This window comes from Narcine bancroftii, chromosome 1, assembly GCF_036971445.1.
Source record: "Narcine bancroftii isolate sNarBan1 chromosome 1, sNarBan1.hap1, whole genome shotgun sequence".
Classification (NCBI taxonomy): domain Eukaryota; kingdom Metazoa; phylum Chordata; class Chondrichthyes; order Torpediniformes; family Narcinidae; genus Narcine; species Narcine bancroftii.
The window spans coordinates 490,707,594-490,729,810 of record NC_091469.1 but is presented as its reverse complement, the minus strand read 5'-3'; the positions used below and the strand labels follow the sequence as shown (position 1 = coordinate 490,729,810).

General features: G+C 41.3%; 1 protein-coding gene across 3 annotated transcripts in view; it reads left to right on the top strand.

Annotated features, from left to right (window-relative positions):
- zftraf1 (zinc finger TRAF-type containing 1) overlaps nucleotides 1–22,217 on the top strand; it is a 112,163-nt gene that overhangs the window by 3,136 nt on the left and 86,810 nt on the right. For 2 of the 3 annotated variants that reach the window (XM_069915125.1, XM_069915127.1), the window contains exon 2: nucleotides 8,196–8,434. In XM_069915125.1, coding sequence (XP_069771226.1) covers nucleotides 8,214–8,434 — 221 coding nt within the window. In that variant the 5' untranslated portion in view covers nucleotides 8,196–8,213. Of the gene's footprint in view, nucleotides 1–2,380; nucleotides 2,527–8,195; nucleotides 8,435–22,217 lie in introns of all 3 variants that reach the window. The other variant, XM_069915126.1, reaches the window with a different exon arrangement.

The window sequence follows — 22,217 nt, the reverse complement described above, 5'->3', positions numbered from 1 at the left end:
TTTTCCCCATCTCCTAGAATTTTTAAATTAATTTTGTAAAAATGCATCTAAAAAAACCTTTGGAAGACTAACTGATCAAGTTGTACCTGCTGCTATTTCTACTCATCATTGTGGGGATGAACACCATTACTCTTTTCTATTTCCATGAATTGTTGAGCTGCCCCCATTCATTAGTTTACACATGGACATAGAATTTTCGCCACATTAGAATATGAACTTATGTGATGCTCTTCTTTTCTATTATGTTTGCCATGTGCTCGATCTCTAATGAGCCAATGTGGAAGCCTACTCTAGAATTTTGGGAATTGACATCTTTAAATCGGCTAGGGCAGTGGTCCACCTGGCTTCTGGCTGAACGTACCATAGCCCACTAGTGGCAATGACTGAGCAATATTTTCAAGTCAAAGGCAGCTCTGTAAAAAAAAAAACCACATCTTTATCTAATTTTAAATGTTTTCTTTAACATTTTTAAAGACCCACATGACCTCTTGGTTGAGAATCACTGGCCTGGGCATTAATATTGAAACTGATGCGTCTGTCTTGTTCATTTGGGATCTTATTGTACTTTTTTCCCTATCATTAGTATTCCCTTGCCTTTGAACATTTGTTTCTCTTGGCATTTGTGTTGGTTGTCTCGAACCGTTTCGGTTAGTCATTTAGGACCTCTGCTAAATTTCTGCAAGGACTTTTGATAGATGACTTGTACCACATCTTCAAACTAGACTGATCTCTGATTGAGCTGAAGTTTTGCTTTGCTGTAGAAGTTGGAGTATATAGCTGATAGAATTCCCTCTTCATCTATGCTTCGTCCTTGCTCTGACATCAGCATGCGACCAGGACACAACAGGTCCTCTCATAGTTGGCTACCCAGTTACTGTTGACAGCTTTGATTAATGATTTGGCAACAAAAGATGCCATTTCTGGAGTGATGGTGTTACCAAAAGATTAATGTGTTTAAGAACCCATTCTTTCCTGCACTCTGCATCCCATCTTGGACCAATCTACTTGCAACTGATGCCTCACTTCTGCAACCACTCTCCACTTTTTGTGCACAATCTAATTTGACAGTTTCAAATGCCCTGAATATATATAAAAAATGAATATCTAGATGGTTCTGACACATTGATTGCTTCCTTCTGCTCAGACACTGTCTGACCTGTTGAATGTGTGCTCCATGCTCCGTTTATACTTGGTTATGTGTGATACCCGCCCTGATTTCCACCCATGTTTAGTTGGATTTAAAGTCAAAATTCAAATTTGCTCGCCGAGTACATTCATGGCATCACATACACCCTGCGATTCTTTTTTTTTTCTGTGGGTCAGGCAGAATTTCTACTTATTGCCAGTGTAACTATATTCAAGAAAAAGATATGTATTCAGAGAGAAATGTAAGCATAATGCAAATACAGAAAATATAAATATTCGGTGATAAATAAAGTGCAAAGGTAAGAGCCCTTAAATAAGTCTCTGATTGAGTTTGTCATTGAGAAGTCTGATGGTGGAGGGGGAGCAGCTATTCCCGAACCTGGGGGTGCAAGTCTTGACACTTGTATCTCTTTTCTGACAATCGCTGCTGCTCTCTGCGACAGCTTTCCCTGTAGATGTTCGAGATGGTGGGGATGGTTTTGTCTGTGGTGTCCTGGGCTGGGTCCACTACTTTTTGGAGGCCTTTATTCTAAGGGATATTGATGTTCCCCATACCAGGCTGTGATGCAGCCGGTCAGCACACTTTCCACTGCACATCAGCACTCGAAGGATTTTGCATGAACTTGAACAGGTGCATTGATAAAGCCTGCCTTCCAGTAGTCTATTATGGATGACTTCTGATAAGAATCAAAGCCAAAAATATTCTTTGTCAGGTGTGCATATCCTAATTTTTTTTTGGTGGGGTGGGGGGGTGGTTCCCACAGTATTCAGGAAGGAATCATTCGGAACACGGCGAGAAAACTGCCAATAGAAAGCAAGTGGTATTGGGTATGGTCAAAAGATTCAACACTTGCACTTAAGCTGCCAGATGATATAATGTGAAAAGCTCCTAGGTCAATGTTTGTGGGAAAAATTCCAGTCTTCCCATCTTGATCACCCATCCTTTGTAGTCAGTTCTCAAGGTGAAAGACCACTTGGGGTTTTTGGTGGTAAAATTAGATACATGATCTTACCCGTGTTTTCAGTGTAAAACGAAACCATTCCCAGTCTATCCCCGGAGGGATTGCGATAACCTGGAAGGAACATTTGCAGAGAGGCAGGACACAAAAGCTCAGATTTGTTCCATGTTTACCTCCTGTCGTGTCGAGAGGTAATCTTGCTTTCTTTTTGCAGCATGGTAAATACATGACCTCCGTTCTTTTCTGCAAACTGATTTACATCTATTTCTGTTCAGGCTTCGCTTCAATTCCTGTGCCACTGGTAGCTATCTTAGCATTCCAACTTGACGTTGGGTCAACATGGAAATGAATAACTGGTGCGGAGCATAAATGCTGAATCCTGCACTATGCATTCATATGCAATAAGTATTCACTGACCATTGTAAGTGTGTTCTCTATGTGCATGAGGTTGAACACTTAAATTTAACATTTGTGCTTTACAGCGGTTCTCTATTTGTTAGTGCAATGGAGTAGAGAGTAAAATGTAGAGTTCTGTGAGCCCTTCCTGAGTTGGGAAAGCACACGTTTCCGGTTACTGTGAAGTGATCTGAGTGGTGCTTCTGTCTTGTTAACTATTGATGACAATTTTTTATTTTGCTAATATTATTAAATTCCATCAGTTTCATTCCCAAAATTTCACCGGGTTATGAAATGTTTTGATGATTTTTTTTGAACTGAAAGAACATTTGATGGAGCACAACTGGCCTGACTGCAATCTTCAGCAATTTCTAATCAATTTCAAGTTTTTTTTTATAGGGACCAAAGCGCAGATAACTACCTTCTTCCTCATTCATCTATCTGTAGTGAACTTCAGTCCCATAAGTGGTTTAAAATCTGAAGGTTCCCTCCATTTCAAAAACAAATTAGTTTTGAAACCAAAACCTGATTTCTACCTCCAGTGCTGCTCAGCAAATAATTAGTTGCTCACTTTAGGTCCGATTTGTAATGTTCATCCTCATGAACAGTTATGAATGCTTTTCCAGCTAATTATTCAGCTTTGGAAAGATTTTGTATTGCTTTTGATCCACTTGAAAATTTGAGTTGAAATGTATAATTTTAACAGAAATAGCCACTCCAAACTTGCATTTTTCAAGTCAAGGTTTCTTGTAGAAAAAAAATTGATCCTTGAAGACTGGATGACTTTTGCTGTTCTTTAGTGCAAATGAAACTGCAAAGCTATCCAAATCCCAAGCGATATCAAGGGCACTGAGCACATTTTTTCTGAAATTGCAAAAACGTTCTTGATCTTCATGTTAACCTGAGAAGAATGTGGAGTACGATTGGATTGGAAAGAAAACATTATTTGCAATTTTTTTGTGTCCAAAGCCCATCTCTTTCTTTGCAAGTTTTATAGAATGAACAGGCTCTGAAGATCTGGCTGTATCTACGGTTCTGACCAGTATTCCTTGACAAGATGCCTCCTGAAACTATCTAGAATTTGGATCTGGTGTTTCTTGGTTGACAAACTTTAATTTAGCCTTGGCGTGAATGCTTTTACTCATTTGCTTCCCTCTATTTCAGTAGGTATACTTGATGCCGCTAATTGTGAAACCTGTGAATTAATGTTATTTCCATTTATTCTTAAGAAGCCTTGCTTTCACTACTTGAGTTGTGAAATTCTAGAACAATATAACATGGAACACATCCCTTTAGACTCAGTGAACCTGCAATTTCTTCAGGTTTTTTTATTTCAACTATTTATTCAGTTTCCATAATTAAGATTTCAACAGGTCTTTTTGTCAGTGACCTTTGGCCACAGGAAACTGATTCTCCTTAATCTGTTGAACATTCATGATTTTGAAGCGCTACAGTGGAATTTTCCATTAATTGTTGATGTGAAGCAACAAGCTCGACTTCTCTTGTCACGGCACGTGTGATGTCCCGCGTCCTCGAAACAATCTTTTTTTTAAAAAAAACTTTCTATGAACTATAAAAGATGCCCTGTACTTCATCTGGGGCCTTGCCTATGAATTATAAAGCTTCATACTCCATTTACAAGGACAAAGATTCAATAGAGTACTTGGCTTGGTACCGCAGTTTTTAAAAACGCGTGTATGTCGATCCCTTAGTCCAGCCATTCTCAACTTTCTTTTGACTATGGCCCCTCCACCCCACCCCAGGACTACTCAATGTATATTGGCCCCTTGGGAAGCAGGCAAGTTTTGGTTTCTTCCATAATTCTCTCCTACCAACTACATTTAAAAAAAATTGTTGCATAAGGTGAAACAAAAAAGAAGAAGACTTGAATGTTCTCTGGCCTCAGGGTGGACTGTAGGGCCCCTGTTGAGAATGACTGCCATGGACCTCTTAAGGTTATTGAGGCAAATGGGACTAGCTCAGGAAGGCTCCTTGGACAACATGGACAAGTTGGGTCAATGGGCCTGTTTCCTTGAAATATAGCTCTTGACTCCATCCCATTTCATTTATCTTGTCTTTGACCTCACTAGTCGGAGATGAGTAACTTGATCTTTCAGATCATTACCAGCTCGGCTCAAATCCTTGATTTAAGTGCAAATAAAATTTGCTTCTCAGACATTGCTTTACCTTGAAGAAGCAGCAAGGGGAGCAGTTGTTGGCCACTGTTCTGGAGAATCGTTGGATGTTTCTCATCATTGAGGTTGCAGAAGTGCTGAATGCTTTAAGAAATGTTAACAAAACTTGTTTCCGATCGATTTCCCTCAATCAGTAACTCGGTTCCTTTTTGGCAACTGGATCTGAGAACAAGAAATGTAGAGAAAACAAGAAACTTCACCAAAGTGCCAGGAAGAAAAGATTTTGCCATAACATGAAGCTTGTCAAACCACAGATAAAGATTATTATTTCCTTGAATTGAAGAGCATTTGTCTTTGAGGTTTTTTTCACTATTTTCTGGAGTCACTGGAAAGCCAAGGATAACCAGCAAAAGTATTGCCCCTTTGCACCTACTGGTTTGAACTTCCCGGTGAATCAGTTCAGTTAGAAAACTCCCTTGAAACAAATAAATTCAAGAAATAAATCAAAAGTGCAAGATAAACTTCTGACCATGGCATTGGGTGTGTGCCACAAGTCAATTAACACCTGATCTTAGCTGATCGCTTCATTGAACACCTTGGCTTTGTCTACTGCAATATATGGATCTCCCAATGGCCACTCATTTCAAATCCCCACCCCATTCATTCACTGACACGTCTCTCCATGGTCTCGTGCACTTCCAGACTGAGACCGCCCACAAATTAAAAGAACAACACTTCATCTTCCGTCTGGGCACCCTCCATCTGGATGGCATTAGAGTCGACCTCTCCAGTTTCCGTAATACCCCCACCACCACTTCCCCAAATCTCGTTTGTTCTTCTCTCTCTTTTCCCATTGTCTCCTTTCACAGAGCCAAAATCAGTTCTCACCTTTCCTTTTATTATATTCAATTGTCTGGCAGTCTGGACTCTTCCCCCTCCCATTTTTCTCTCCATAGTCTTTATTCAGATGCCTGCCTGCTTTTTGCTTATACGTCAAAAAGGGCTCAGGCCCGAGACATCAGGAATACATCTTTACCTCTTATGGACTGGCTGAGTTCCTCCAATAATCTATAATTCATTACAATCGCTGTGCCTGGAGACATCTGTTTCAAGACCTGATTGTGGGTTCATCAAAATAAACCTATGACATAAAAATTAGTATGACCTGTTAAAATTCAATATCTTACTTCTTGACTACTCCTTGGTTATTCTCTTTAATGAAGCACATGTTTATATTCGGAGTTAAACTGGGAGAACTTGATATTAGAGCACTTGCCTTGCTTTTCCAACATCTGTTTCCTTGCAGAGGGAACATCTACATGAATGGAATGGCTGCCTGGGTTTTATGGAGGAAACCCAGGTCATTAGTTCAGAATGAGTTTTGCATTGCCTGATTCATTCAAATTTTGCCTTTCGAGTTCATCCTCCATATTGATTTGAGTTCACGTTGGACTTCTCACAAAACGTTTGGGGCAAACTTGGATCTTAGTTGCAGGTTTTTTCAAGAGGTGGATCCTCTTGTACTGCCCTCGACCCCAGCGTCTGCAGATTTTCTTGTTTAACTTCTCCTTTCTTCAACCAGTTCACAAGGAAACTTTGTCTTTGGGCGTGAAGATAAGACTCCAAGCAAGGTGTAAATTTGGGGTTAGACAATGAATGATCTTTGAGCCAGATCTCTTAATTGTCCACTGCTGAAGTAGATGAAGGATAAATGAATGAGGAAGAAAGTAAAAGCTGCCTTTCTCTGTGTCCCCCCCCTCTCCCTCCCCCATTCCTTGTATTATCCTCCACATAGCTCTCGTGTACCCTCTTATCCCACTGTTTCTAATTCCCATTTGGAATGTTTTAAAGTTTTGATCAAATTTTCACAAAACTGTTTTTCTTTGCTATGTAAGTACCACCTACCCTACAGGCTGTGTCCATCGATAAACGAACCACAGACCGGTACCGTGTGGCCACGGCCTTTGTACAGCCTAAAAGTGGGCAAAGATCACATGGCCCATGAGAGACTTCAGTGAGGTTAGATGGGCTGACTTGAGGTATGTGGAGGATAAGAATGGATGAGAGAAGGTAGGTAATATTGCTTTAATTAGCTTTCCTTGCAAACTCCGAAAAGTTGGTATTGAAATGCTTTGGGCAATATATGCTTTCTCTTGTTTGTCTAGCGACTAAGCCAGTCTCAGAGCCCAAAAAACTTCTGGTTAGGAAAAATATATTACCCTTGGTATCTTTTTTTTTAATATGCAGGAAGAGTTTTGGAGTGTTTTTTTGTGTGGTTCAGACAAGTGATCCATTGAGTCTGAGCAGGTTTTAAATTTGTCGCAAATTATTTGCATCCCTGCTGTGAACAGGTTACCAATTAAACGGGAATTCACCGATGATCAGGTCAGTGCAGATTGTCAACAGCAACGCAGTGACCTCTCTCCCAGTGCACCTTGGCCTAGGCTGTGTCATCAGTGGGCAGCACAGGTTAACGGTTAATCCATGTACAAGAGAGGGATGCAGGGGAGAGTTTCACAGTCTCTGTCCAACTAATTCCTGGGAAGTATTCTGATCAGAAATAACAAATAAATAAAAGTAGATTTCCAGCGTCAAACTTTACTAAAATGTCTCGTGCCGTCAAGTGAAATTGCCTGAATTTTTCAGCCCACTTTCCTGCTTTCTTTTCCTATCCACATCTTCTCATCTTGATCCCCGAAAAGCCAAATGAAGTTTTTTTTTTGGGGGGAGTGGATTCTGGGCGTAAGTGCTTCTTAGCACAAGAAACCTGTTGGGTTTTCGAAGGAAATGCAACATTTGTTTTTTGGTATGATTTTAACCGAACTTTGAATGGACCACTATTGTGAACAAACATTGGTGTTGGTTGGGCACGCTAAAACATTGGTTTTGACAGTGCCTTCACAAACTCACCGTGGAAGTGCGAAACATCCGTGGTTCAAACAAATGTCAGTGGCTGCTGTGATTCAAATCCAGCAACTGGGTTTGGTCACTCAAAGTAAGGTGCTTTTTGTTTTGTTCTCTCCCCCCCCCCCCCCCCCCCCAACCAATCCTGCATCCAGGTATTCTTGACAGTGTTACCACTGCCCCTTGTAAAAAGTAGGAAGGGAAAAAGTGGGTGTGATACCTGTTTGAACGTATGTGGCTGAAGGAAGGTGGAAGCGAAGGCTTCTTCCATTTCCGTGTGCTGTGGAAGGCCTCCACAAGAGTATCAAATGATCTCCATACAATTCTCCAGATGATTGAATGCTTAACTTCTCAACGTGGTACTCGCTCTGCAGTCTAGTGATGAGGGATCAGGACAGTGAGCATGATGAACAGATATCGCTGGCATGGGGAGAGTGGTGGTGAACTTGGATCCAGGTGCATCAGAGCACGGAGGCTGGCATGTGCTCTGCAATGCAGCTGACCTTGAGATCGCATCCTCCTGTGGAATGGATGCAAGGCAAAAAAAAGTGTTCAGTTTCCCAGCACAGTCCTCTCTCCTGTTCAAAAACAAAATCAAAAGACTTGCTGAAGTGTCCAACCTGGTATAAATGTCAGTTTTCTTTCCGCCCGGCAGTGCACGAATGGTCACTTGATGTGTGCAGGCTGTTTCATTCACCTGCTGGCTGATGCTAGGCTGAAGGAGGAGCAGGCCACCTGCCCGAACTGCCGCTGCGAGATCAGCAAGAGCCTGTGCTGCAGGAACCTGGCCGTGGAAAAGGCGGTGAGCGAGCTTCCCAGCGAATGCGGCTTCTGCCTGAAGCAGTTCCCACGCTCCATTCTCGAAAGGCACCAGAAGGAGGACTGCCAGGACAGGTAATGCACTTAAAACCTCCCAACCAGGCAGTTTATTCACTCAAACACAGCCCCCTTTGATCCTGGTTTCTCCTCAGCGCACAGGGTGGCAGAAACATCTTGACATGCACCAACAGCCTTGGGGACAATGAATAGCTTACTCTAACAGTCCACTCGGCTCTCTCCCTTTGCACCTTCACCAGATGAGTGCCAGCCCATGGGAGGTCTTGCCAAGACTGGCTATCAGTCACACACCATCAAGCATGCTGGAACCTGTTTAAGTAGCATCTGTTTCTGCTACCCTTGTGTTGCTTTTTTGCAGGCCCTTTCCAGAAAATAAATCCATTGCCTCATTGTCCAAGTTTGAGTTGACGAGCCAGGGGCAGGGAGAAGATGGGTGAGGTCAGTCTAAGATGTTATGATAAGCTGAGGAGTACCCGTTCCGAGCTATCCATTCAATACCAAAATCTCAAGAGGTCAATTGACAAGAAGCAGGAGTGATAGAATTAAAACTTTGTCGCTGTCTTACTTTCCTTTGTGCAAGCAGGACTTTTTTTTATCCAAGGTTACTTTTTATTCCTGTTCTTGGTCTTCTTAAATTTATAAATTTTAAATTTAAATTTATAAATTTAGATATACAGCATATAACAGGCCCTTTCAGCCCATGAGCCTGTGCTGTCCAATTATACCCAATTGACCTTCAACCCTCCCGCGTACTTTTGGAGGGTGGGAGGAAAGCGGAGCATGCAGAGGAAACCCACGCAGACACGGGGAAAACATACGAACTTCTTACAGACAACGCGGGATTTAAATCCTGATCAGTGACACCGTCGCCTCTTTGCGCTAACCGTGCTGTACGTCTTGTGTAGCCATCAAGGTTCAGAGTGCTTCTATTTGGTTTTTAGAGCTACACTAATCTCAGATGCAGTGACTGCACACATCCACTCCCTGTAAATCACATCCACTTAGGTCCAGAATTTGAGATCAAGGACTTCCTGTAGCAAACCAACATTCTGCTGAGCAAAGCAATTGCTCCATTCATCAATGGCTGCAGTTTTAAATAAAGTGATTGCCCCCCCGGGACAAGGCAGAATTGAATTCGATGTTTAAGAATTGATTTGTGCACGACCTGCACTAATTTTCTCCAGCCACTTCAATGCTGAGCTGTAGCAACATTAAACATTCACAGCCGTGTCTTTGAGCACCTTTCAGCTTGCCCTGAGCAAGCTCCTTGCTTCGGCAAACTGCAGACTTGAACCTTGCTGTTCTCGACCTGTAGTCCACTATGATAGGGTTGAACAAACGGCCTCTTTGGAATTCTTCCCCAGACCAATTGTCAGGCGACCATTTCTAATGCATGTTCACAAGCCAACTCATTCACATCCAAGGATAGCAATAGAAATGTTGTTACGTGCTTGACAAGGGGTGGAAGTCATGGCCGCAAACAGCGGCTACCAGCATCAAGGTTATTGCTCTGTTTTGAAAGTTTACATTTATGAATTTTAGACTGCAGGCATGTAACGGCACAATCAAGGAATTTTGCCACCAAACAGGCAGTCTAAAAAGGAATGTGCAGGAATTTTGAGTCCGTTCCTGCACCGCGATTTATCCTGCAGGACCCCCAAAACATTTTGGAGGAAGCCTGCAGGGTAAATTGTATATGCCCATCCAGTGTGATCAACCACACAGGCAGTAATTGTTAATTTTCCCCAAATTGCAATCTTTAAAAAAAAACATAATGGAAGATCTATCTCTTAAAATCATACAATACTGGTGTGCCAAATATGGTTCTGATTCCCAAGAACAAGAGACCATTGAAGATTCGGGCATTTTTAACTTGACGCAAAGTCTCAACGAATCCAGTCTTTTTGTGGGGGGAGGGTTAATCCTTAGTTTCCACTATTACCAACAGCCCTTTTCTTTCTGTGGCTTAAGGGTAGAATTAGAGAGAACTCTGCTTCCAACTCTTTCCCTTGCCTGCAGGTTGCAGGAATTTTACTATCAAATGATGTTGAGCTCATCAGTTGTGAGGCTTCTGTCACAAATTTGAGGTTGGTTTTATCCCATCAATCCTTGTGACTGTTTAAAAATTTCTTTTGAAGGCTATATCAGAGGCATCTGCCCACTCACAACATGGTTGATTGCAAACGATTCTGAATTAGTAAAATCCCTGTTATCTGGAATTAGTACAGTAAAATCCCTGTTATCTGGAATTAGTACAGTAAAATCCCTGTTATCTGGAATTAGTACAGTAAAATCCCTGTTATCTGGAATTAGTACAGTAAAATCCCTGTTATCTGGAATTAGTACAGTAAAATCCCTGTTATCTGGAATTCAAGCAACTGGCAACAAAAATAATTGTGGAAAATAGATGGGTAAAAAATAACGGAAGTTTAAAATTATAGCATGCCTCGCCATTAGTTCTCCTTTAACGCCACACGCAGCCTCATTTACCCAGAAACTCACTTATCTGGTATCTACTGATCCTTCTAGGTGCCAGATACCAGGGGTTTTACTTAAGCTCCAGGAAGTTCTTGGAGTTCTGACTAATGTTCCTCTTGTAATATTGTATAAACTAATTGGTTTATACACCTTGTATTTGACCAAATGGCCAGTGTCGTCATGTTCTCTTACTGGTTCGGTAAAGAAAGCAATCTTCTAGTCTTTATTGGGTGAAGTTGTCCACTTTCTTGAATGAATACTACCTCATTTCAGCTCTGAGCGGGACTTGTTTAAAGCAGTATGTAACCAAATTGCACAGATAGTGAAGTGCCTTCATTTTTTTTGTGGGGTGGATGTTGGAGATGGAAAAGGTGGGGGAAAAAAGATGGAAAGTTGTTTATTTTCATCCCCCATCACCATCATCTTCTTGACGATTGAAGAGTGCACATAAATATTAGCTCATGGAATGGAATACAAGAGCAGGGGTGTGAAGTTGAGGCTTGATAAGGCACCGGAGAGAACTCGTGGAGTATTGAGAGCAGCTTTGGGCTCCTCGTTTAAGAAAGGATGTGCTGACGTTGGAGCGGGTTCAGAGGAGGTTCACAGGAATGAAAATGTTATCAGCCCTTGTCCTGCACTCATTGGAATTTAGGAGGAGGGGGGATATCATTGAGACATTTGTAGATGTAGAAAGGTTGTTTCCCGTGGTGGGAGAGTCAAGGACAAAAGAGCATAACTTCTGGATCGAAGAGGGTCTGCTTAGACCAGAGATGTGGAGGACTTTCTTCAGCCAGAAGAAGGTGAACCTGTGGATATTGTTGCCATAGGCTGTTGTGGAGGCCAGGGCATTGTGTGTATTAAAGGCTGAGATTAATAGGTTCTTGATTAGCCAGGGCATCAAGGTTATGGGGAGAAGGCTGGGCAGTGGGGCTGAGTGGGGAAATGGATCAGCTCATGATTAAATGGTGGTGCAGACTCGATGGACTATTTCTGCTCCTACGTCTTATGCTGAGGACGTCATCAGACTTAACTTCATCTGCACTTGAGTGCCTGTTCATCTCAGCTCTGCATTGGGGGTGGGGGCTGTCATTGACAAAAGTTGCTCCTTCCGTCAGTACATTGAAACCTCGACACTGAGGCACTGCATCAGCCAGTCCTGTTCCATGTGATATGCCACTTTAGCTCAATCTGCTATTGCTCTTTGGGAAACAATGAAGATGTTTTTTCTTTGATGCTAGTTTGCTCCTTCCGAGTCATAACAGTGGAATTGCTGACAAATCGTAACCTATCTATCCTGATGTCTGCAGCAAATCCAGTCATGACACGGTGAGATTTGGGAGCCTCTTCGTGTCATACCACAGCTGAGATCCCAGGTTCAAGATCAGCGGCATCTGTGGATCATTCCTTAACCTGCTTTGTTTTGTGCTATATTGTCAAGAGTACATACGTGACATCACATACAGCCCTGAGATTCTTTTTCCTGAGGGTGAGGCAGAATTACCACTTAGCGGCAAAAATACTCGACTCAATATTCATGTACACAAATAAAGAAATGTAAGCAAACTTACTGTGCAATGCAGGAAGAAATATTTCAGCTGACTATTTCGATTTACTGCTGCAGTCAGAAGCCAAGTCTTTTTTTTCACCTCCCTTGTATCCTGAGGAATTCTAATTCATGAAGCAGGGCTACTCTGAAACGTAACAAGCTTAAGCTCTGTTTCTGTCCCACCACTGGGTAGGCAGTGAACAGTGCAAAATATTGGCACCCTATGTAGACGTGTAAATCCTGATATCCATTGTAATGCTGCCAATAGCTATCAGGAAAAATCTAATCCCTGAAAAGCAATGAAGGGCTCTGTCCTGGGAATCAATTCTTCTGTTGTAGAAAAGCAATTTCCTGACCTGTCTAAATTTGCCTTATACTACTTTGAACTGGATTCTTGTACTCTATTTAATATTTCCTATGTCATACTTATAACCCTCGATTTTCCTTGCATCCATGTGCCCATCTAAGAATCTTCTGAACATCCTTATTATAGCGACTTTGATCCAATAAATAGTTACTTGGTCTAAGTGAAATACCTATTAGTGACGTGCTTTCAATTAGTTTCAATACAAGTCCAGATGTATTTTAATTCTTTATTTCAATACATAAACTTGAAATGATGTTCTTTAACGTTGATTTGAAATATTCATTAATAATATCTGAACTGATGCTCCATGAATACAGGGTAACATCACTCAACAACCTCAACTAAAGTTGAGGTTTTTCACTCGCCCTTCTCTTTGGCTCCATCTTGAATACAGTAATGAAATTTCCTTCGCATTAAACCTTACCGCGCATGTTCCGACCGGCACTCTTAACACTGGAATGCACTGAGCATGCTCACAACTACAAAGGTGGCCACGCCCAGCCAAAATGCACTCGGGACACTTCCAACAAGTGCAGGGATCAAACTTTATACAGACCTTCTTTCTTCTTGTGGCCAGAGGTTACCAGCACACTCCGGGTAAATAAAGTCTATAAACCTGTATAGTATGTAAACAACAAAATAAAGTCAGTTTGTACATAAAAGTTCCTTTGTCTCAGAATCTTTGAGTTTAAACATCGATCAGTAAACCTTAAATCTTCCTCAGCCAAAATAGACACAGCTTTCCCTTTGAGTTTAACATGAGGTACCTCTTCAGCTTCTCTTTTGGCTTTCTTCAGCATTCTGCTTTTCACAGGAAAAATTTGAACTCTTAACACCAAATATTGAAAATTTGTTCCTCTCGATTTCAATAAACGAGTCTCTTTAACCTTCCCCGCCACAGATTTGCTCATCCTTTTCTTTCTTTTCTGCAGTTGGTCATAAATAAGACAAGATTCAAACAGCATTATTTCTTCATCTTGTTGAAATGAAATTTCTTTTTCTGCATTGTTAATACTTGATCCTTCAAGTTACAGTCTTGTTCGTTTTTTGTAGTCAACTGTTTTCTGTTATAACCAAATGATTTGTTCTCTTTCAAAATGTGAATTTCTTTTTTCACTCTTTTACATTTTGATAATGCTGAATATCTTTCCTCAATAACTGTATTCATTTCTTCACCAATTATATTTTCCTTTGCATTCTGACCTTGCAAATTTTATTTACAATTAAATCTTTATTCTTGTCAACGTCTTTCTGGACCTTTCCCTCAGTCACTTTCAAGACTGAAGATTCATTCTCATCCTTTGGAAACAATTACAAAGTTAACATTTTTCCTTTCACTGATTTCATGATTAATACCTCTAAGCCCTTTTCAACATTTTGTTTTCTGAATAAAACTTTACTAAATTGTCAGTTACACGTTCCTTTATTCCATCAGTGCAATTTTCTGCATTTGCCAGTTTTGAGCATGTTGTGAGATTTCTTCATTAAATTTGTCTGCTGTAATCTCTGAGATACAAAAACTTTCAAATTTGTTCTGTCTTTGGTTTTAGTCCTGCCTCTGATTCAATTCCACAGGAATAACCGCCAGCAGTATTTCCAACATCTTCTAATATTCCACAGGAAAAACCGCCAGCAGTATTTCCAACATCTTCTAATATTCCACAGGAAAAACCGTCAGCAGTATTTCCAACATCTTCTAATATTCCACAGGAAAAACCGCCAGCAGTATTTCCAACATCTTCTAATATTCCACAGGAAAAACCGCCAGCAGTATTTCCAACATCTTCTAATATTCCACAGGAAAAACCGCCAGCAGTATTTCCAACATCTTCTAATATTCCACAGGAAAAACCGCCAGCAGTATTTCCAACATCTTCTAATATTCCACAGGAAAAACCGCCAGCAGTATTTCCAACATCTTCTAATATTACACTTTCATCCATTCCCGATGAAAATAATTCCTTCAATATTGTTTACTTTTGATTTATTTTCACATTGATCTGTTTTCTTCAGAAATGAATTTCTTATTTACGGTCTTTTGCTGTTCCCATAACTCATCAATTTTCACAACCGAAATCCTGTTTACACTTTAACTGTTCCTGAACAATATAATTATTTCCTTCTAAAGGTTTATTAACTGTCCATCCAAGCCTAGTTTTAACAGCATAAGGTCCATCTTCCCTACTTCGTATTACTTAAAGCCTTTGGTACATTTGAACCAACCAGCATCTCTACCTCAGAATTAACTCCATGTAGATAAACGTTCCACAGATAAGAAAACTGATGGACATAGTCATTGTGTAGAATTTTTCCTTTGTGCAGTGGTGGTTTCAACCTTTTCTTTTTGCAAGGTTTTCAACGTAATCTTCGATTTTCTTACTTGAAGATTAAGTTTGTTCATCAGTCCCACCGTGCAAAAAGATGCAATACTGCCTGGATCGAAAAGTGCATATTATTACATTCCCATTCTTGCACTTGACTCATACAGATACTTTAGAGTTTTCAGTTATCTACACCGGCCCCAGTAAGACTATTTGTCTGAACCGAGGCAGTAACACTGTTTTATGACATTTCCTTTGTTTCCATTTGCTCCCTTTCCCATTCCTTGTTCCTTTGCAGTATTTTAGGATGCTTCAAATTGTATATGTTACAACCTTGCTTCTGATGTGCCCTTTACACAAACAGCCAAAACATATTCCATTTTCCTTTTTTAAAAAAAGCAATTTTCCCTTCTCTTTTCTAACCCAAAATGCATTTCCAAGGCATGTCCACATTTAAAGAACAAAACTCTTCTCAGTAGACAAATTCTCCTTTTCCTTCATTACTTTATATATTTTTCCTTATTTATAACTGACACATTAGTAACAAAAGATCTCCTTGCATCTTTCTTCTCTATTGAAATGTCTCTGGTATTTTTATCTATTGGATCTGTTGCAATGTACACCTGCAATTCTAGGAATTCCACCAAATCCTTTAAGGTAACTCCTTGGTCAAATTTTTCCTGCAAATCACAAGCCATTCTTCTCCATCTATCCCATATCAAGTAGGGTAGTTTATCTAAGATGATTCGCATATTACCAGGCACTAAAGATCACGAACATTGTCAATTTCTTCCGTAGCATTACAACATCCTCTTAAAAAGAGAGTGTATGCTTGTGGAGCTTTTGCATCGTTCGGATTTATTATTGACCATTTAAGAGCTTCATCTCGATAAGCTAAAGCAATTCAATCCTTGTTTCCTATGTAAATACTTGGCTCTTTTGAATCCTCTATCCGAAGAGATATGTTAACAGCTCTTTACAAGGTCCTTTGGCCGACCTGGGTGCATTTCCAAATAATAAAGACAATCTTCATGGTCTAGACACTTGTTTTCAATATGGCGTCCAAAAGATCTCATGATCTCTTGGTATTGAAGTGGGTTTCCATTAAAAGTTTGAATCTCCTTCTTGGGTAAAAAAGTGAGAGACTGAAGTTGGATCAATGATGCCGTGATTTAATTGTTTCTTCTCATGAGCGATCGTCCTGTTCTCTGCCTCTTGTATCAGGTAATATAGCTGGAAACCTCACTGGAGTAGGTTCATGCATATTTCTGATATTTGACTTGAATGCCAAGGATGGATGCAGCAATTGACTGAACCCAAGCTGTCGCTCTGTCAGTGGATTTTACCACTGGTACATGTGGCTTGATAACATCATGCTCTGGAAGGATTGGTTCTTGTATATGCATGTCTTGTACCTGTGGTGTCAGTATTTCTGCATTAATAATTGGTTTTGTTTCCTGTGGCTCTTTCTTAAAATAGGATTCTATACCATCATACTCTTTAGGTAATCTACTTCTCGCACCAGACACCTCCTGAACCTTCTAGTGCATTCAACAAGGAATCAGTAACTACTCTTTTTTCAATTCCATTTTCTCCTCTTTCCTCCTCTGCTGCTCCCGCTCTCTTTGTAGCTGCTCCTCCTGCGCTTCCTCCATTTCTTCTAAAACATATTTATCCTTGCGCCATTCATTTTCTACATGAATAACGGCCCTTTCAGCTCTTGTTGGAAACTCTGGAGCTTGCTCTCGAACTCCATTTGCTTCTCCTGCCTTCCACATTTAATGCCTGCTTTCTGCAGGTAAATGTTATCTTTTTACTTGCCTCTTTATCCAATTTGAATAATACATCCGTTACATCTTCAGCCTTTTCTTCTTCATCTTTTAATAGCACATTTCCATGTTGCTCACTTCATATTCAGTCTTTGTTTTTTGCAATGATTTTGCAACGTCTTCATTCCCATCATCTGAAACCTTGACTTCTTCTCTTGCCGGCTTCAGCCTTTCAATGAGGACTCCTTTATTTCCACTTGTATCTAATTTCCGTTTGCTCAGCTCTTCTCTAAGTTTTTCAACCGTCATGCTTTTAATATGTTGCACCTTAATAGCAAAGGCAGCAACTGTTTCAGCCATTTTTACTCGTTCCATTGTCCTTTGAGCACACACGAGGCAATTCAACAGTTCCCAATGAACTAGAGACAGCAAAATCCAAACTGTTCAACCGTTCCACAAATAGACAGAAGGATTCCACAAACTTGAACCTACCGCTTCTAAAGGCTAAAGTGTGCTGATATTAACAAACAAGTTTCCACAGCAGCATCCACTGATTTCAAGAAATGGATTCATCAACTTGATTATAAAATACTTTACAATTAGATTTGATCCTTTAAATCATCCTCTGGCCAATACTCATAGAAGATAGCTATAGATTACAAACTTCCCCCAACTCAAGGCATTTCCAAGATGGCCACCATTAATTTTCATTATCAATCCAAAGCACAGCTTCTTCTAACCTATTTTCTATTCTAAACAATATCTTTAGTTGATTAATATATAGTGACTTTGATCTAATAAATAATCACTTGAAGGCTAAGTGAAATACCTATTAGTGACGTGTTTTCAGAACTTGTGCTCCATGAATACGGAATAACATGAGTCAACAACCTCAACTGAAGTTTAAAGGCTTTTCATTCAACCTTATCTCTGGCTCCCTCTTTAATACTGTAATGAACTCCCCTTGGTGTAATATCTTACCGCGCCTGCTCTGACTGACACCTTAACACCCGAATGCACTGAGCCTGCTCCCAACTACAAAGATGGCTGTGTCCAGCCAAAACTCACTCGGCACGCCTCCAACGGCCGCGGGGATGAACAGGACACTGACCTAATAAGGTAATAAGCCAGTTAAACTTTGGCTCTTTTGTCCACTACACCTGCTGTCCCAGCTTCCACCACCACCCTCGGCAATGCATTCCAGGCACCCACCACTTACTGAGTTTAAAAAAAACCTTATGTCTGACATCTCCCCATAACTTTCCTCTATGTACCATTTGTGCTAAAATTCTTGCTTGTTGCAGCCTAACAGGTACTTTTGGCCACTTTGGATCAAAGAAACAACAAATAAATACGTATCCACAGTAATCCTAGGGCAAATAAGTGACTTCAATAACGAAACCAGTCCTTTTGAGGTGTCACAGCAGTCTGTGATCAGTGCGACCGGGGGGTGGGGGGGGGGGGGGGGCTCAAGAGCCTGATTGCTGTTGGAAAGAAACCGCTCTTGAACCTAGAGGTGCTGGTTTTCAGGCTTCTGTACCTGATATGTACAGCGAGCAGAGGTTGTCACCAGGATGGTGGAGGTCCTTTATGTTAGCTCCAAGCTGGGGTACTTTTCCAGAAGATGCAGGCCACATTCCCTTTTCAGTCAGATCCTAGCCTCCCAGCTGCTGTCGTGTTGAAAGTGGGATGATTTTTAAGTAGAATTCTTTACAGTTGAAAATGTTATTTACAACGTGGTAGAAGCCGATTCTGGCCAAATTAACCTACAACCCAGTCTGTTTTGAAAGATGGGAGGAAACCCACACAGGCACGGGGAGAATGTAGACACAGACCGTGCAGGATTTGAACTCGGGTTACTGGTGCTACAATACTGTCACGCTCACCGTGCCGCCCCAACCCGGTGCGTTCGTGCTGGCATGTACTCTTCGGTCGCCTTTTGTGAAGCAAGCTGCATGGTTTTCCTGGCCTACGTCAGTGCACCCTTTGTAGCTGGTGAGGTTTACCAAGGGACAAAATGTGATATTAGAAGAACAGGAGATACATAAATAAAACAAACCAAGGCAAATCTAATTTCAGAGCACCGTTTCTACCTGAACATTTTCTTCACTTTTGATTATTTTTCAAATGCAAAGTACAACCTGATGAAAGTGTTCTCTAGTCCTCAAATGCACATCCAGACATGACATACCTCCAGACAAACGATACATACTGTACGCACAGAACTTCTAGCACTGAAGGTATTTTTAGAGACTGTTGCATCTTTGACAGTTAATAAGACAGGTATACCAAATTTTGAGAATGTAGAGAATGCCTGTCCCGCATCGGACTTGTCAGTCACCAACGAGCCTGCAGCAGACGTGGACATATCCCTCCATAAATCTTCGTCCACGAAGCCAAGCCAAAGAAGAAAGAAAGAAGAAGAGTAGTGAAGATGTTTGGGGGGCTAACTAACGCAACTTGTCTCAACAGCAAGAAAGACCCTCAGCAGTTACCTTTATCTTCTCATCCTTTCCTCTCTGCATTCCCTTCCAGCCCTAGTGCTTGGGGAGTTTAAAAAAAAATCATCGGTAGTCCAGAACCCAGAGCAGCCAAATACCATAAACCAGAAGGTAGTGGATTGGAGGGGAGTCAGGTGGTCATGAGGTTGAGGAGAGCTTGTAAAGTCATTTATTGGAAGAACTTTTTTGGGGGGGCCAAATGGGGCTAGCTGAGATGGGCAGCAGCTTACATCAAGCCTACTTGAGGTGTAGGCTTGGGAATATTTCCGGTTGCTCAGCCCACATTATCCTGAAACCTGCCAAAAACTCATCTGAGAGAAACCTCCCACCTTTGCTGTGCCAATGGCCAGGACAGTGAGTGGATTGCTAGCAATCCAAAGGAATTTCATTTTCTCAGTGAAGAAATTGAAATGACGTTGATGAGGCTGGTGTAACTTGCCCTTCTAAACGACGGTGGTGAGCTGCTGCAGGCCTTGAAGCTTCAGGTCAACGTGCTGCTGCTGAGAGTCCAAAAGGGAGATGGCCAGCATAAAGAGGTGAGGGAGGGGTGAGGCAAAGGTCAGGTGGATAATAGTGAGGAGAGATTGATGTGCAGTTGGACCCAGGTTGGGAAGGGAAAGTTAGAGATGGGCGGCAGAAACTGAGAGAAAATGGAATCTGGACCAGGAAGGTCCAGCGAAAGGGGAGGGGGAGACGATGGGCCAATGGAAACAGTAGGAGGAGGAGATGGGGGACCCTGGTTGCATGTGGGGGATAAGCAGGTAGAAGGTGGGTGGGGGGGGGGGGGTGGATTGGAGAACATACTGGATATCAGGGGCGGGTTGGGAAAAAGCGTGTATTACAGAACCTGGGTAGATCAGAAGGAAAATGTCTTCACCCAGGAGCGAGTGTCTCATTTTAGGACATCTGAGGTGTCCTTCAGAAAATGTGGCTTTTCCTCTACTGCTATTATCCTAGCCTTCATCCTTGTCTGTTTCCCACACATCCCTTCCCCTGCCCCAGACGTAACAGGACAGGATTCCCTTTGTCCTCACATACCACCCGCCAACTTCCTCATCCGACATCTCATTCTCTAAGAGTTCCACCACCTACAATGGGATCTCACCACCGTACGCATCTTCCCCTTCCCTCTCTGCTTTCTGTAGGGATCACTGCATTATCTACATCTCTTCCCACCAATCGTCCCCCTCCCCACCTTGTGAATCTGTAGGGGCCATTTCTGCTCCTCGTGTGGCCTCCTCTACATTGGGGAGACTGGATGCTGGCTGGGACATTGTATAATTGAGCACCTTCGCTCTGTTCTCTACGACAGCAAGGACCTCCCAGTGGCCAAGCATTTCAATTCCATGCCCCATTGCCACACTGACATGACTGTACAATATGTGTATTGCCCATATAAGACCATAAGATATAGGATTAGACATGGGCGATTCAGCCCATCGAGACCACCTGCAAATTGGAGAAATTACACTTTTATTCTGTTTTGTCAGCCTCCAATCAGAGGACATCGTATTGACCTCCAACCCCCCAGTCTCTCTCCCTTATCCCTTCCTCCAGCTCCTTGCCCCCTTGCTGCCTTCCATCAGAGATCTATCTTCTTTAGCCCCCTGCCCTTCTCACTTCTCACTTCTCAGTTTCTTTACACCTATATCCACAGATGACCTCTTTACATGTTAGCTTGTGCTGCCCCATCCCCATCTTTCCCCTTTGGCAGTACACCTCTTCCTCACAGGGCAGTTGTCAGCACATTGATCTGGATTTGGGCACTGACCAAGCCTTTGAAAGGTGACGAGTAAAACAGGAAAGTCTGCAGATACTGTGGTAGAAATGTTACAAACCAACAACCCTTTTAATTTTGTTTGGGACAAAGGGCCTTTGTTAGCACTAACAAGGAACAGCAATGGAAAATTCACCAGACAATGGTAAATTCAAAATAACACTTTTTATTAAACTATTAATAACAACATTTCTTACTTATCTCTAAGCTTTAAATTTAACCCCACCTTGCACAAATGTGCGTATTTAATAAAGTCCCACTCTAAAAAGTCAATTTTAAAACTTAAGAATAATTTTAGTCTTACTTGAAGGTCTTAAATTTTCAGTCCAGAAATAATGACTTTTAAAAGCACTTTATAATTATCTTCTGGCCTCTTTAAACTTACAATTCTTTGAGTTCTCCTTGAATTGTATTCTTCAAGCAGAAGTGACCATCTTTTGAGCCACTAATGGACTTCCTGTGAAAAGGAGAATTCAAATCTTGTCTTCCCAGGATCAAATCTTCTTTTGAAAGAAGACTTTGGAATCTGTTTTCCAAATGATGAGACTGTCCTCTTTCTCTTAGAGACAGTTAGAAGTAGCTTCTCTTTTGAAATTATTTATTCTGTGTCCCCCCTTTTCTTAGAATAACACATTACAGCACCTATTCTGGTTACTGTAATTCAACTCTGACTTCCACAAGGTTCCAACTCCTGTGTGTGTCACAAGGTTTTGACTTCTTAAACTGATCCAAAAGTGTCTAAATTAACCATATAACTATTTACGGAGTGGAAACAGGCCATATAATTCTTCAAATCATGTGACAATTACATCATCAATGAGGTCAGTCCCAATTCTTGGAAACCACATGACTTAGTTTTATTTTTACCAAACTTCTTGACTTTTTCCAAAACCACTCCATATCCATAACAATCTCTGCCCTCATCTCTGTTCAAGAGGTTTAAGTGCTTTGGTTTAAAAACAGATGGCTTCCTTCAGCAGTTTTTAATTGAGTACTTGGATACTTCAGTTTTTAATAAAGCACTCCATTGTTCTTGAATAATTGAGACCCACTTCAGATCCATTAGCTCTGTCTTTCTAGT